This window comes from Triturus cristatus, chromosome 6 (genome assembly GCF_964204655.1).
Source record: "Triturus cristatus chromosome 6, aTriCri1.1, whole genome shotgun sequence".
NCBI lineage: Eukaryota > Metazoa > Chordata > Amphibia > Caudata > Salamandridae > Triturus > Triturus cristatus.
In genome coordinates, this window is record NC_140589.1 from 1331975397 (window position 1) to 1331990291 (window position 14895).

Here is a 14895-nt window from a genome sequence, read left to right on the forward strand (position 1 = left end):
TATAATTAGCTATGGTGCAGGAACTACACACAGGCAAACAGAAACAGGAAACAAAGAAATAACGTAGTCCCCCAGAGAACAGACAAATAACTGTAGTGTGATGAGACAGTACTTAGTCCCTGCTGCATGGGAGGAATGGAAGAGAGAAAGGAGGGACAAAGAGGCAGGACTGACCACTGGCAAGCAAGGAGTTTTGAAGGACACTGAAACAAACAAATCAAAAGCTGGGGGATGGCTTCACCCACCATAAGAAATGACAATAGGTCTTGAATGCTCGACCTAAAAAGTGGCTAAGCTGCTATTGTCCAAAGCATTTTGATAGTGGTAAGACCTCTGGTGCCTTTGCATATAATATCTGACTCATTGTCGTTAAGAAAATCTATACTTTCACCGAGCAGGCTAAAGAAAATCCTAATTTCGGTTCTGAAATTATAAAATAGCTAGATGCATTGTGGTCTCAATTGTAAAATTCAGTCAATAGGTAAATATGATTATAATGTAAAAATAGACATATGCTAAAAGAGGTTAGATTAATGGGAAACTTTAAGGACATACGCTAAAACATTCCTTATATTTAGCTATTACTGTTCATGGAGTGCCCATACGTGAAGTAAAAGACGGTAGTATTTGCTGAAATTTACTAAAATAAAAATATGACAAGAATGGCTATGGTGAACTTGTATTGATACAGAAGAAGGAAATAGTTGTGTTTTGCAATAATCACAATGTAAAGATAAATTAAATAAATAAATCCAAACTATTAAAGAGAAAATCGGACCTACTGGCTTTGGTTTTAGATAATTCATCTGTAACTTGATTCTGAAAAATGCATGCACTCCCACCATGTGATAAACTTGGTGAATCGGAGGGTAAAAAAAAGTCAGCAATACAGTCCTAAATTCCATCAGGTTGGTACTCACTTTTGTCTCGAGATCCTTGCAAGTGGCGGATTGGTAAGAACCCCCACCAGCCCCCCAACCGGGCTCATTATGGGAGGGGCTTCTGAATCTGCAGCTCAATGGGAACCTCTTTGTCTAAAGCAGCTGAGCAACACACCTTCTCTGTATCTCTTGATGCACAGAAATACTGAGCTGAAGGACTCTGTATATCTCAATCTCTTCAGTATGACTGCCTGCAGTATTTCCTACCAATGGTGTCAATATCTACCTCAGGAGAACTCACTTCGGGGCATATCAGCAAGCAGGTGTTAAAAAATTATCGCCGCTTTTGCGTCCGTTTTCGGACGAAAAGCGGCGATAATTTTATCGCCTTTTCTGCAAGGTCTCCATTTCCCTTAATGCCCATCTTTGCATCTCTAATGAGATGCAAAGTGGGCGTTCCTCCACAGGATAACAGGAGAAATGTCCCTAAGCGACATTTCTCATATTATCAAGCCTCACGCAAAGCAGCATAGCGACAGGAAAAGTAGCAATAACCTCTGTTATCACTACTTTCCTTACGCCTGCTTTGAAACTGACTTAGCCATGATATCCTATGGAAGGTGGATATCATGGCTAAGTATGTGAGGCCCTATCAGCAAGCTAACGCCAAACTTCATGGGATTATCGCTGGGTTTCCAGCGATAATCACATGTTTGGCAGTTAGCGCTAGGATTTTTATCGCTTTTGAGATAAGCGTTGCTAATAGCACGCTATCTCAGTGCTAAAAATCCACGCTAGCCGGTGATAATTATCCTTGCGCTAAGTGCGCTTAGCGGTAATTATCGCCGGTTGTTGCTGATATGCCCCTTCCTTATTTATATCAAGCTAGCACATGACATTGGCCCACTGCACGTAATGTTCATTTCTTTTTTTTTTCAAACTTTGGACCACATCTTACAAAAGTGAAAGCACGTTTTGCTTACAGAAAAATTATCTTAGATCATTTGAAAACGTTGTAGAGATGTGATTCTATTTAATATTCTTTTGATAATGTTAAAAATGAATACAAACCGGAGGCCTGCAGTGTCTGAGCCTTAAGAAGTGTCCTCGAATTGTGTTCATGCTTTGATAGAAGGCCTTGAGCGCTTTTGCAAAGTCAGCGTCATAACTGGTGCGGGGGCTGCACACTTGCACGTTTTCTCTCGATGATGGTGCAGTGTGTGGTCCTTTCTTAGCAGAAGCCGCATGGCAGGAAGGTAGCTCAGATTTAGTACAACCTAAAGTACAAAAGAAATGGTCACATGATATATGCTATTGAGGTGTAACTGAAAAACAGCCGGACACATTTCTTTCCTGTGCCTGGTTATATGTTATAAGAAATGTTGAAGCACTGTACCTCGTGGGGGAAAAAATCACAGATCCAGAACGATGGACACTGCTAAATGTAGCCAGCTGTAAAAACACTCATTCTGATAGAAACTTCAGCCACAGTTTCCTCACCTATTGAATATTCTCCAGGCGTCAGACTGGATCTGGAAACTTTTCAGCAGTTCCTCCGTGCGCTGGTAGGTGGTGCAGCAAAGCTAGCACAGACAAAATGATGTGCAGGGCCTATATAGGTGCCACTACTGTGCACTGACATCAGTTCCTATCTTTCCGCACAAGCAGACGTGGATCCGGAACTCAATGAGGTGTCATTGAGACCATTGCCTCGATCCACACAATTGTTTTCAAGTGTGCAAGAGACTAGTCACCGCCCGTAACAACAGGTTTTAAGCCCTGTAAGGACTGTCGCAAACCAATGTCTGTGACAGATCCTCATCCAAATTTTCCTGGAGTCGAGCCACAGCTTTAAGGTCTGCAGTGACTGTGCGTTGGTGAACCCTAAGGCCGTACGGGACCACGAGGCAAAGCACTGCATCACCAAGCTTTGGGAGACTCTGCAACAAGACCAATCCAAGATGAAAGTTCGATCCCATTCCTGTTAGAGATCCAGAAGCCGAGTTGTTACAGAGGTTGATCCTCGTCTCCATGCAAGTTCAGTTCAGATCCCTGCTGAATCCGTCTTGTGCACCTGCTAGTCCCAGGGAGCCGAGAGGTTCTCCTCCGGGGTTACAGCCTGCGTGTTTGCCCTCAGCACCAGCTGGACCCTCCGAATTCATAACTGGGCTATCTTTGGTTCCCATCTCCACCCAACCTTCTGCGCCACGATCCATTCCAGTTCCCAGCACCTCTTAGCTGATGCTGACCCCATTGATGCCGAAAGACAAGGCCCCAATCGTCTTTTCTGACTGAGCTTCTGTTGGTTCTACCTTGATCAAAGTCGCATCCTGCCACCATTGAGGCTCTTTTTCATCCACTTGGTCTGCCTCCACAACAGTACTCTGCATTCCCTGTTCAACACAAATTCTGACAATGATTACGATGTAGGTGAGAAGACTGGTCAACCTTAACACATGGAGAATTGGTACTATGACCATCTTGATACATCCCGGAGTTTATATCTGAGGGTTTTGCTGTCACTGACTGCCAGTATTCAGCATATATAGTGCAATTTATGCAGGGTACTGATACATTAGGTTCTTGCTGTTTATGGTCTCAATACGCATTTCCTTAATCTCAGTGGTCATTTGGATCAACATAAAGATTGCGCTATGACTATTCTAGGGTTTTGAGCTAAGCGCACCTTTGACCTGAGTTGATTCTTAATTTATTTATAACTCATGTAAATTACAGCTGCATGATATTACACTCCTTTTGTAATCTAAGAGTGGTGTCTGTGACGTCCGGATGGGCTTGTTTAATACGTAGAATACTACGACACTACATTTCCCAATAGGCTTTATCGACGTATTCCACGCTGGCGCGTACACATTTATACGCGTCACAATCACGCGCCGGTACCTCCCCGTCCAGCTCTACACAGCCGGAGGTACCAACGGAACCGACGGACAGGTTAGTGCTCTCCACGCGTAGCCTATAACCAAATTGTTTGTGTTCCGAGTTTAACTTGTACTGTATGGTATCAGACCGGTGTTTGTATCACTCTTCTGAAGAGGTTTACCATGGCCACGTATTTAATAGTCTTGTATTGCGGTTTGCGCCTGATAGAACCGTTAACGAACTAGCTAATAATTGTTACCGTTCAGATTAGTATAGTTATCTGTTTACCACAAGGTAGTTCGGATAAGGCAACAGCGGTTGAATACATTTGTATTTCATTTTTGGGACGTTAAACGCTGCAAAAAACTCCTTAATGAAATTAATGCTTTTATCAATATTTATAAACTTAATATGGTATATGTTCAAAGAGTTAAGTCTTATTTAGTCTTCATCATCATGGACAGACAGCATGTTATATCTTCGTACTGATCCTACGATGTGTTTACCATGATCTTGAGATGTAAGAGAGCGCGTGGAGGTTCTAGTGCTCAATGCAGATAACGCATTGTAAATTGTACGCTATACCCGTTTGTCTTGACACAGAGCGGGGTCTCATTTATCTGAGCGGATGCCAGATGAGGTGAGGGGAGTCTCCGTATTTTGACGGGTAAGAGTTTCAAATTCTTAATTGTTTTTGGCATAATGTGCTAAATATTTCTCATTGGCCTACAATAGTTGATTAAATGCTGATTAAATGCTGACTCAAAAGAGCTGTTTAAGCATCTACTAATAAGTTTTTGTTGCGGAAAATGTTTGTGAACATCATTATTATTATAATTTCTATTATTATTGTTTTTAGGACTTGGGAACAACTCCACAATTATTTGGGAGTCTATGAAAACCTGTCTTCAAGTAGGTTTTATACATTTTCATTATTGGTGTTTTCATTCATTCATTTGATCTTTATTTCGACGTTATTTCAGCCATAAAAGATTTACAAGTTAAAACAGACATTGCAACACATAATATAAAATTGTCAATTCATATTATACAATAAAATTCCATAAAAACAAAAATATACAGTCACCCCTGGCTACTATTCGCAATTATGAGCCATCTCTTGGACCACATAACTATCAGAAACTTCGATAGTGCAAAGACGATATGCCCTGAGGTGTCGGTCTTAAAAATTCTCATAGCAACCGATCATTTGTCAAAGCCCAAGTTCTTACATAAAGGTACTAGCCAATACTTCCGGGCTTTACTATAAGCAGGACAAAAAAAGAGTATGTGGAGTTCATCCTCTTGATCGGCACCGCATCCTGGGCAAAATTCATTCAAAGAGGAGGGCCATTTGCTTGTAAAGGCCCTTAATGGAAGTGTACCATACCTCCATTGAATATAGAGCTTCCTTGCTGCTACTGGATAGATAACATTCAGGAAGTCCTCGAACACATAGGCAGTCTTGTTATTTAAAAATAGTTTTGTCATGGTGCAGACTCGAGAATCATGCAGCCATATGTTGCGTTTATAAACCCTGAAGGACTTCGTAAGGGATTTACCTGAAACCTCCCTGCACGCCTGTTCTGGTTCATACCACAGGGCAGGTAGTCCCATATTCTCCAGTTCCTGTTTCACAAATACAAGCCAGGGAATTTTTGCTGCTTTACTATGGCTCAGTACGTCCTTCAATGCAAGCCTGTAATTTAAAAGTTCTGGCGTTATCCAGAGCCTCCGCCAGAACCTGAGAGGTTTTAGGGCTAGCTCATCCTGGATAGGACTTAGTCCTAGATCTAACCTTAATGGTAGGAGGGGTGTACTTTGGGGGAGGGCCAATAGCTGTCTCATACATTTATTCTCCATGTTTATTGGTGTTTTCACTTTTGGACTACACACCTATTATAGCAGTAGCACAAGGTTATTCTGGTCCTGATGAAAGCCTGATTGTCACTCAATCTATAGGCTGAAACATGTAGACCCTGTTTAGGACATTAGCAGTTATTTTGTCAAACTGCTCTTGCACTGTTTTTAATCTCATCACCTGGGCAGCTATTAATAAAATGTTTGTTAGATGATTTTAACATTTGCACTCACGATTTTTGGTTCACTGGCACTGCTTATACCATCAACCCCATTTAAACATGTGTTAGCGACATCACGTGGATTCTTGACAAAAGATATGAACATTTGAATTGAATTCTTGTATATGTCTATGTTCATATATTAGGCAGCCCTCATGACTTGGAGAGAGCTGTACGAATGAATGAATCCCAAATGATGATGTATGCTACTTTCAGTGGCTGATGGGATTTACTATAAATGATAATGTTCACTCTCTTTTTCTTCCTCAATTTTTCAGGATGCTCATTTACAAATTGTAAAGCTCTTTGTTTTTTGACCCTAGGTTTCTTGGATGTTGTTTTATACAAGGTAGAAAGGGATTGGAAACCGAAGGGTCGGTAAATATATTTCCCTTGGACCCCCTTTTGATAAAAAACTTTTTGTTTATCATCTTGATATGTCTCCTGAGTCTGGACTCCTCTATCCCCCCGTCCTGGCACTGAAGAGAGTGCTTCTTATGCTATGGTTATGCATAAGACAGCCGAAGTCCTAGATCTCAAGTTCCCTACCTTGGAGGTCAAGGCCAATGTACTTATGAAAGTTCTTCAGCCGGGTTAGACATCGACCAAACACTTCCTACCATCTATAAAGACTCTTAAAGATACATTCCTAGGAGGATTGGCCAAACCTTCCTCTGGGTCCCCAGTCAACCGCCAAATTGCATAAAGCCATCTGTATGCCCCAGTCAATCCGATATTTTTGTCTCCGCAGTCCTCCCCTTAAAGCTTGGTGGGGAAGGCGTCTGCAGGCAAAACTAACCCTAAAACTTTTCCAACTACATTCCCAAAAAAGGAGTCAAAATCGGTGGAGACGATCTGGAAGAGTTTTCTTATCCACTAGCTTGGTGCTTGCTGCCTGCTGGGGCGCTATTTGCATGCACTTTGGTAGTCAGTGGCTCAAGTCCTCTAAGGTGTCACTGAAGATTGGTCCTTGTCAAAGCCCTACGAATGGTCATGGCGCATCCAAGTTTACTATTCGCTGTGGCTTGGACACCATTCGCCACCTCGCTTCTCTATGGTCCACCAGTTTTCCATGAACATGCCCTTCGACTGGACTCACCTGTTTGGGACAAAGCAGACTCTGCTCTCGAGCAGTTCAGTGAGAGCAGGGCCACAGCACATTCTCTGGGCTTATCTGACCCACCCTGCCAAAAACATCAGCCCCACTGCTCCTTTTGAGTCTTTGGCAGAGGTACCCCCTACCGCCAGCCAATCCAGCTCCCTCCGGATGCCCAGCAGTTTCCTGGTCGAGGCCATAGTGCTCACCACCCCTGAGGACATGGTCAATGGGACACCCAGACCACTGCCCCAGGATCCCCACCAGCCAAACCCCTTTAGTGTGCCCTTAGTAGAACACAACCACCAAGAGGGAGGCAGAATTTGACTATTCTTTCTGGCTTGGCAGGCCATAACATCAGACTGATGGGTCCTGCAAATTGTTCTGCAGAGCTGTACCCTACCCTTCTTTTGCCAACCACTATGCATTCCACCTTCCCCCAGTGACTGATGGAGAACAATCCTTCCATTTTGCAGAAGGAAGTGAGAGCCCTTTTGGCAAAAGGGGCTATCGAGAGAGTGCTTTCATGAAAAGTAGAATGTGGTTGTAATTTCTGCTACTTTCTGGTGCCAATGAAGGATTCTAGATCTGCTCCCTCTTAATGCCTTCCTCTGAAAGGAAAAATTCTAAATACTCATGCTTGCCAAGGTCTTGTCTGCTGTTGACCCTGCAGGCTGGCTAGTGGCATTGGCCATACAGGATGCCGATTTCCATAAACCTGTCCTGCCGGTCCATCAACGCTACCTGATGTTTGCAGTGAGCCATGATCACTTTCAGTTTGCTGTGCTCTCTTTTGGTCTCACAAGTGCCCCTCGGGTGTTCATGAAAGTGATGGATGACATAGCAGAGCATCTTTGGAGGTCAGGGATCCCAGTCTTCTCCTGCCTCAATGACTAGCTGTTAAAGGTGGCCTCAACCCAGAAAGTCGTCAACAACCTATAGACTACGGCGAGCCTTCTGTCATCCTTGGGGTTCACTATCAATGTGCTAAAGTGACACCTAACTCCTTCGCAGACGCTCCCCCTCATTGAAGCCATTCTGGATATGGTTCAGTTTTGTGCCTTTCTCCCAGGAAAGAGAGTCCAAGACTTTCAGGCTATGATCCCAATTATTCAGCCTCGGTCCAGGATATTAGTGAGGTCGACTGAGGCTGCTGGGACTAAGGGACTTCTGCATTCTGCTGGTTGAGCACACCTGGTGACATATGCAGGATTTGCAGTGAGATCTGAATTCTCAGTGGGCTGGACATCAAGAGGAACTCTCCGGCCCCAATCAGATTTCAGAGGAGAAATAACAAAATCGGCAGTAGTGTTTACTGAACCGCGATTGCGCCAATGGCAGACCCTTATCCTTCTTTCTTTTCCCAGTCCAGACGTGGCAGTGGTGACAAATGCAATGCTTCTAGGTTGGAGTGAACATATGGGGGAAGTTGAGATCACAGTCCAACCTTCTAGAGCTGAGGGCTATCCCACCGGTGCTAAAAGTCTTCCTTCCATTCATAAAAGGTAAACAGGGACAGGTGCTCACAGACTACACCACATGTTGTACTGCAACAAGCCAGGCAGTGTGGGGTTACCGACCCCATGCTAACAAGCTCAACGCTTCAAGAAATAGCAGGCTCACTAAGGAACTGTCCTGATTGTGAACATCCTTGAAGAATCATTGAATGCCAGGTCAGGCAAGCTCAACCGTTGGCGCCTAGCTGATCATGAGTGGCAAATACACTCAGAGGTGGTGCTAGGTCTCTTCCGTGAATGAGGAGAACATTGGCTCGATCTGTTCACCAACACTGAAAACGTGCATTGCCAGCACTTATGCATGTTGGGTTTGCCAAGGTGCTTCTCGCTTGGAGAAGCGTTCCATCTTGAGTGGAATTCTAGACTTGTGTGTGCCTTTCCACCAATACCACCCCTGCCCCTAGTTCTCAAGTAGATGAAGACCTACAGGCCCAAGACATCCTCGTGGCTACGGATAGGGCACAGAGGGTATGGTATCCCGAACTCCTGGGCTTGAGCACCCATCCTCCGATTAGGCTACCCCTCCAGGAGAATCTACTGTCACAGCAGGAGGGTAGGGTTCTACACATGGGCTTTCGCAATCTCCACCTTCATGCTGGGAGAATGAGTGGCGACAGCTGAACACCTTCAACCTTCACCCTGAGGTGGTTGATGCCATCTTGGCAGCTGGGTATACCTTGGCTAAAACTGTATACACCAGTCATTTGGAAAAATGTGTGGCTTGGAGCAGTAGTTAGCAGATAGACCCCCCCCCCCCCCCCACCCCACATCTGCGCAAGGTTATCTGATGTTTAATTGTTTGGTTTTGTTCCTAGCCCAGTAAGGCTTTGCTCTGTGCACAGGTAACGGTTACCTTTTAATTGTTTTGTGTTCGCTACATCCGATCTCCTTGTTCAAGTCATCAATTGTTATGCGCTTCTTAAAAAAATGTGAACAACATTTAATTCCTCCCTCTCACTTAGTCATGCCGCAATGAGACCTTAACTGGGTTCTTGCAGCTCTGAAATGCACTCCCTTCAAACCACTTCACAGCTTCTCCCTGAGGCTTCTCACCCGCAAGGCATCCTTCCTCGTCACAACTATGGTTCCTGGTGCGAGCGAACTTCAAGTTCTCTGTGTCAACCTGCCGTACACTACCTTTGTCCTGGTTTTGTGGACACTGGCATCTTTCTTGCCTAGAGTTGTGACGCCATTCCATACCGGTCACAACACCACCCTGCTGGTGTTTTATGCTCCACCTCAACCCTCTAAGAAGGAGGAGAGACTCCATTGCTTGTAACTCAAGAGAGCGCTAAGCTTTTACATCAAACTTATCAAAGGACATCGGGTGGATGATCAGCTCTTTGTGGGGTTCTCTGGAGTGAAAAAAGGCAAGGCTGTGCAAAAGAGAACCATCTCCTGCTGGATTGTGCTCAGCATTAAGGTCTGCTACACATTGGCTAAAAAGCAGCAACCAGAAGAACTGCATGCTCATTCTACTTGGGCCAAAGCTGCTACCACTACATTGGCACGCAGAGTCCGTTGTAGACATTTTCCAGGAGGCTACATGGGCGTCTCCCATACATTCACAAAGTGCTATTATCTTGATAGTCAGGTTAGCAAGGTGGGGCATTGTGCCCTTTCAGTCCTGCAAGACATTCTGATTTGAGTCCATCCACAGACCCACCTCCAATTAGGTACTGCTTTGGTATCTATTAAAAAGGGGAGGAATCTGCGGTTAAAAGTCTTAATCAGAAGAACAAGTTACTTAACTTCGATAGTGCTCTTTCTGGTAGACTCTACCTAGTAGTAGATTTCTCACTGACCTAGGAATCTGAATACTGGTCACACCAATTTGCTTTAGGACACTGCATCTTGAGGTGCGGACAGTCTCCAAAGCAACTGACATTTGTGCGCAGGAGTGACACTTATAAAGTCTTGCATATAATTTCCGAAGCAAGACAGCATCAGTGAAGAGATGCACAGTGCCACCTAGCTGTGTGCAGAGGTACTGCTGAGAAGTGTCCAGATCCAGTCTTATGCCTGGGGAACATTTAAAAGGTGAGGAAGGTGTGGTTAAATAATCTCTACCATGAAAGAATGTTATTGGCGTCAGTTAACTTGTTCTTCAACTACCATCCTTTGTTCCTTAAGGGTGTCATTTGTGCATAGTCCCTCAAGTCAAATGCCCACTACAGTCACCAGGAGTATTTTCCTCAAACTTTATTATTAAGAACATTGATGGCATGTAGTTGATATCAGAATGGCAGCTCACTATATGGTGCTGGGTCCAGGCAGGCCTGGGAGAACCTGCACCCCTATCCGTCCACGCCATCCCCCACTGTTGTCTGTGTTAATGAATTTGAATTCAGTTATTCACATTAGTGGCTCTCTAGCAGAGCCATGCATAACGTATAGAATCATAGATGGGTAACAGTGAATTACAGGGATATACATGAAGAAATGAGTTAAAGGTACCTAAAACAAAGTTGTCTCACTTCCCGTCATGTTTATTAAAAAAAAAAAAAAAAAAAAAAGAAGCTATAATGAGAGCAAATCTTCAATTTTGGTCATGTTCTGCAGACCTTTTCATCACATACTCTATGAATATCTTCAACCTACCTTCTAATAAAACCGGGGTAGAATAGTCAATAACTGAAAAGGACGAATGCCTGCGTGACAGAAGCCTCTACTGCTGGTCCCCTGCTGATTTAGGGTGGCATCACTGCACATGTTAAGTTTCAGAAGGTAACTTAGACAAGTGAATATACAAATCTAATTGAGGGCACAAAGAATGACACAGCAATTATATCTATTGATAGCAAAAATTGGAAAATCTATTTAATCAATGCCAAACAGTATCGCTGTGTCTTAAAACTCAATAATTAGCAATAAACATATACATAATATAAGTGACATACATTGCAATCAACAGACATAATCATGCTCATAGATACATGCATCCATTCCTGATCCTTTTACTTATCAATATATAATGAAAATACACAATATATAATCATGCCAAGTACACAATAAAGCAGAAAGTATTTCAATGTATTGATAAAGATAGTGTACATTATTGTGGCCAAAAGACAAAATTAGAAAATGTTATGATGTTCACTGCACATGTTCACTGTCCTGCAGCACCAATTTATGGGCTCAGCCAGGCTGTACAATAGAAGGTGACTACCTAGCTGGCCCTCTTTATTAGCATGACTAGAGGCAGGGTTCTTCCTAACCCAAGTTGTACATGACACCTACTGTCATATGTTTCTGCATTGTTCTCTCCAGCCTGCTTAATATGTGCAGGTGGTGGGCACCAGCACTCCTTTTTAATTATCACAGAGAAGCAGAAAAGAGAGAAAATAGGAGGAGAAAGATGAAACAAAAATGACTAAAGTAGATAGAAGGGTTGAAAAAGAATCGGTAAGAGTGTGATAAATAGGCAAAAAGGGGTGGGTGGTGGTAGAAAGAGGTATGAAATGGAATCAAGAATTGTCAACAATGGTAATCAGCAACATGGGCATTCGGCAGCACCAGCAGTGGGCTCTAAAGAAAATCTTTGGGCCTCTGCACTTATTATTATTATTTATTTATTTGTTTTTAATTTGACCAATTAAGCACTTAAGTAAATAAACAATAAGTAATCTCTCTTGATTTTACGTTTTTACCCATTTCCTACATGATAGGAAGAAAAGAGCACACATTTTGTTAAATGAACGGACCATTTGAATCACTCAATTTGGGTAATTACTCTAATATTATAAAGCCAGTCCGCAATATTTATATGGGGATTTTGATATATCGTGATCAAATATGTTCGTTTCCCCGCAAGATGGTTCGTCCATATATACTAACATACCCCATGAAGTGTAGGAGTGTGGGTATTCTTGTAGTTAATATCATGCACTGAATTGAACAAAGATATATATGAAATGACAGTGATACAAAATTACCAATTTTGAACTGATTAGGTTTGTCATGTGGTTTGTCTCCTCTAGTAACAATTATTTTATTGTATGAAATTATTAAATACATGAATTTGTCCTGAATACGGTGGTGGATTGACTCCAAGAAACACAGGGTCAACAGAGTTTTTATGTTATGTGATAGAATCTTGATATTTAGGGATTGATTGTAAATCGGTTTAATAATTTTTGAATGTTGACTATGTGGGATGCATAAAATGTGTCGACAAAAAATGGAGGGTTTAAGAAATAATCTATATGATTTGACTGTATAAGCTTTGGCACTTAATAGGGTGACAGATGCATCCTCTTCATGTTTTTAAACATGTTTTTATATGTTAATTGATTTGTATATTGTGTACATAAGTAAAGTCATCTGAATAATTTTATTGAACAAACATTTTTCTCATAAAAAGGAGATAGTCTTATTGGGTGATATAGATAAATAAGATAAATGTAGTATTTTATTCAGTGTATTCTAATTGGTCTACTAATGTGCATATATAGATGATTCATGGATATGTAGTGTGAGCACAAAAGGGAAACAGTTTTTCATTGGTTCACAAATAAAAATACAAAAATCATAGTTTTAAGTCTCGGCTAGACTGCGCATGCACTTTCTCGAACAGACATGTTGTGTCTAATCTGTGAGCTTCAGCCTGCCACAGACTTCCTATTTGCTCGCTCCATCATCTGTCTCATATTCTTTGTCACCATTTGTCCCTGGCATGCATGGTAATGCCTCTTTTTGTATCTAGCCCTTCCCTAGAGCATGGGCCAAGTAATTGTAAACATCCACTGCTCCCGTTTGCACGACCATTTTAGGACCCACTTTTTTCTTTCTTTTTCAGCACTCCTACACATTGCTCGTGCTTTTACCAGCTCCATCTCCCCCCACCGCATGCTCTGATCACCCCCTCCCAACCTCTTTTCCTATTGTTACTGCTTTTCATTACTCCACCTCCTTTCTTCCATTTGCTTCTTGCTACCTTGCATCTCCCGGTGCTTGCCCGTCCACAAATCACCCCCTCCTCCTTCACTGCGTTTCCCTTAGATGCTGCTTTCTGTTTCCCCCACCTGCTTCATCCTGTCTCTGCTTGCTCCCTTGCACCTCCGGGTGCTTGCCCCGTCCACAAATCTTCCCTGACCCTGTCACTGCTTTAACCCCCATTGTAGTCTGTTTTGTTGTGAGAGGTAGTGTTCTGTCTTTTAATATCCTGTTAGTGTACAGCTGAAGTGCTGATTGGAGCATGTGTGCACGGCTGCTATTACTTGAAACACATGTAGTCTCTTTTTTTTTCTGTGCGTGAGGGAACTAGCCTTGAGGGTGTTTACACCATATGTGGTCATTTGGAATTAATGTTTATAACTGGAAAATCAAACTTCAAGTAAATCAGGTATGCATTATCACAGGGCATGTCAGAACTTCTAAATTACCTGTGTCTTCTGCTGTAATTGCATAGCCACATTTCTCCCATGCAAAATGACTGAACTGTTCGTGTCTCACATTGTTTTTTTTTTTTTTTTTTTTTTTTTAAAAAACCTTTATTTGTGCATAGTAAAAGAACAAATACGGGCCTACAACCATCAGGCCGGCCACAATACGGTTGAGCACAGAGACAAACAATACATCCCCTGTGCGTCAAGGTCAAGATTAGCAACGATTCAGGATTCATACACTGGAGGGATCCTTGACACCGGGGGAAGGAGAAGTGAAGGTTAATTTTAAGGTTTTCAAAAAAAAATTTTATCGGGAAAAAAAAAAATCAGTAAAGGATAGAAACAAGGAGATTCGAGTCCGCAAGTCGGCTTCATACACTGGAGAGCAGCAGCATCATTAAAACAGCCATAGAAAATCTCATACAGTAAGGCGATGCAATTAGATAACAGGATCATCACAGTAGTAAATACGCACCCCCTAAAAGCCGCCCCCACTCAATCCACCCCACACCCGGACCCCGAATCGAAACAAGTATAGCGCAGAGACATGAAAGAAAGAGGCCCATAGAACTAAAAAAAAAAAAAACAGTAAATTACCCCCCCACCCTACACCAATGCGGAGGCTATGGCCTACCCCCCCCCCCAGCATAGTGCCTGTCGCCCAATGAACCCGAAATATAGACGAGAGAGAAAGTAGGAATAGAGTAAAGAAACTAAGAGAAGAAAGAAGAAAGGAGGCGGGGAGGAGCCCACGTATCCTCAGGAGCGCCCGACACCACCGGCCAACCAAGCCTCCACACACTGAAACCCCACTACACCCGAAGGCGGTCGTGGGAAAATAGCATGTAACACCACGGAAATGAAGGCAGACAGATCGCGACGAGTGCGCACAACATAAGTAGACAATTCCAGTCCCAGTCCAGCCCGGCCGTGAAGCCATGATGATAGAAAGTAATCTAGCCCTGGCCCGATCGCGGGCGTACGATTAGACCCGCCCCCTCGTGAATGCCCCGCATCCCGAACAGACAAAGACAATATGGCCACTTGGGA

At 43.0% G+C, this 14895-nt stretch overlaps 1 protein-coding gene across 1 annotated transcript in view; it reads right to left on the reverse strand.

Moving 5' to 3' along the window:
• LOC146821397 (kinesin-like protein KIF28) overlaps positions 1-14895 on the reverse strand; it is a 777435-nt gene that overhangs the window by 170416 nt on the left and 592124 nt on the right. Inside the window, exon 27 of the mRNA XM_085609842.1 lies at positions 1953-2158. Coding sequence (XP_085465968.1) covers positions 1953-2158 — 206 coding nt within the window. The remainder of the gene's footprint in view (positions 1-1952; positions 2159-14895) is intronic.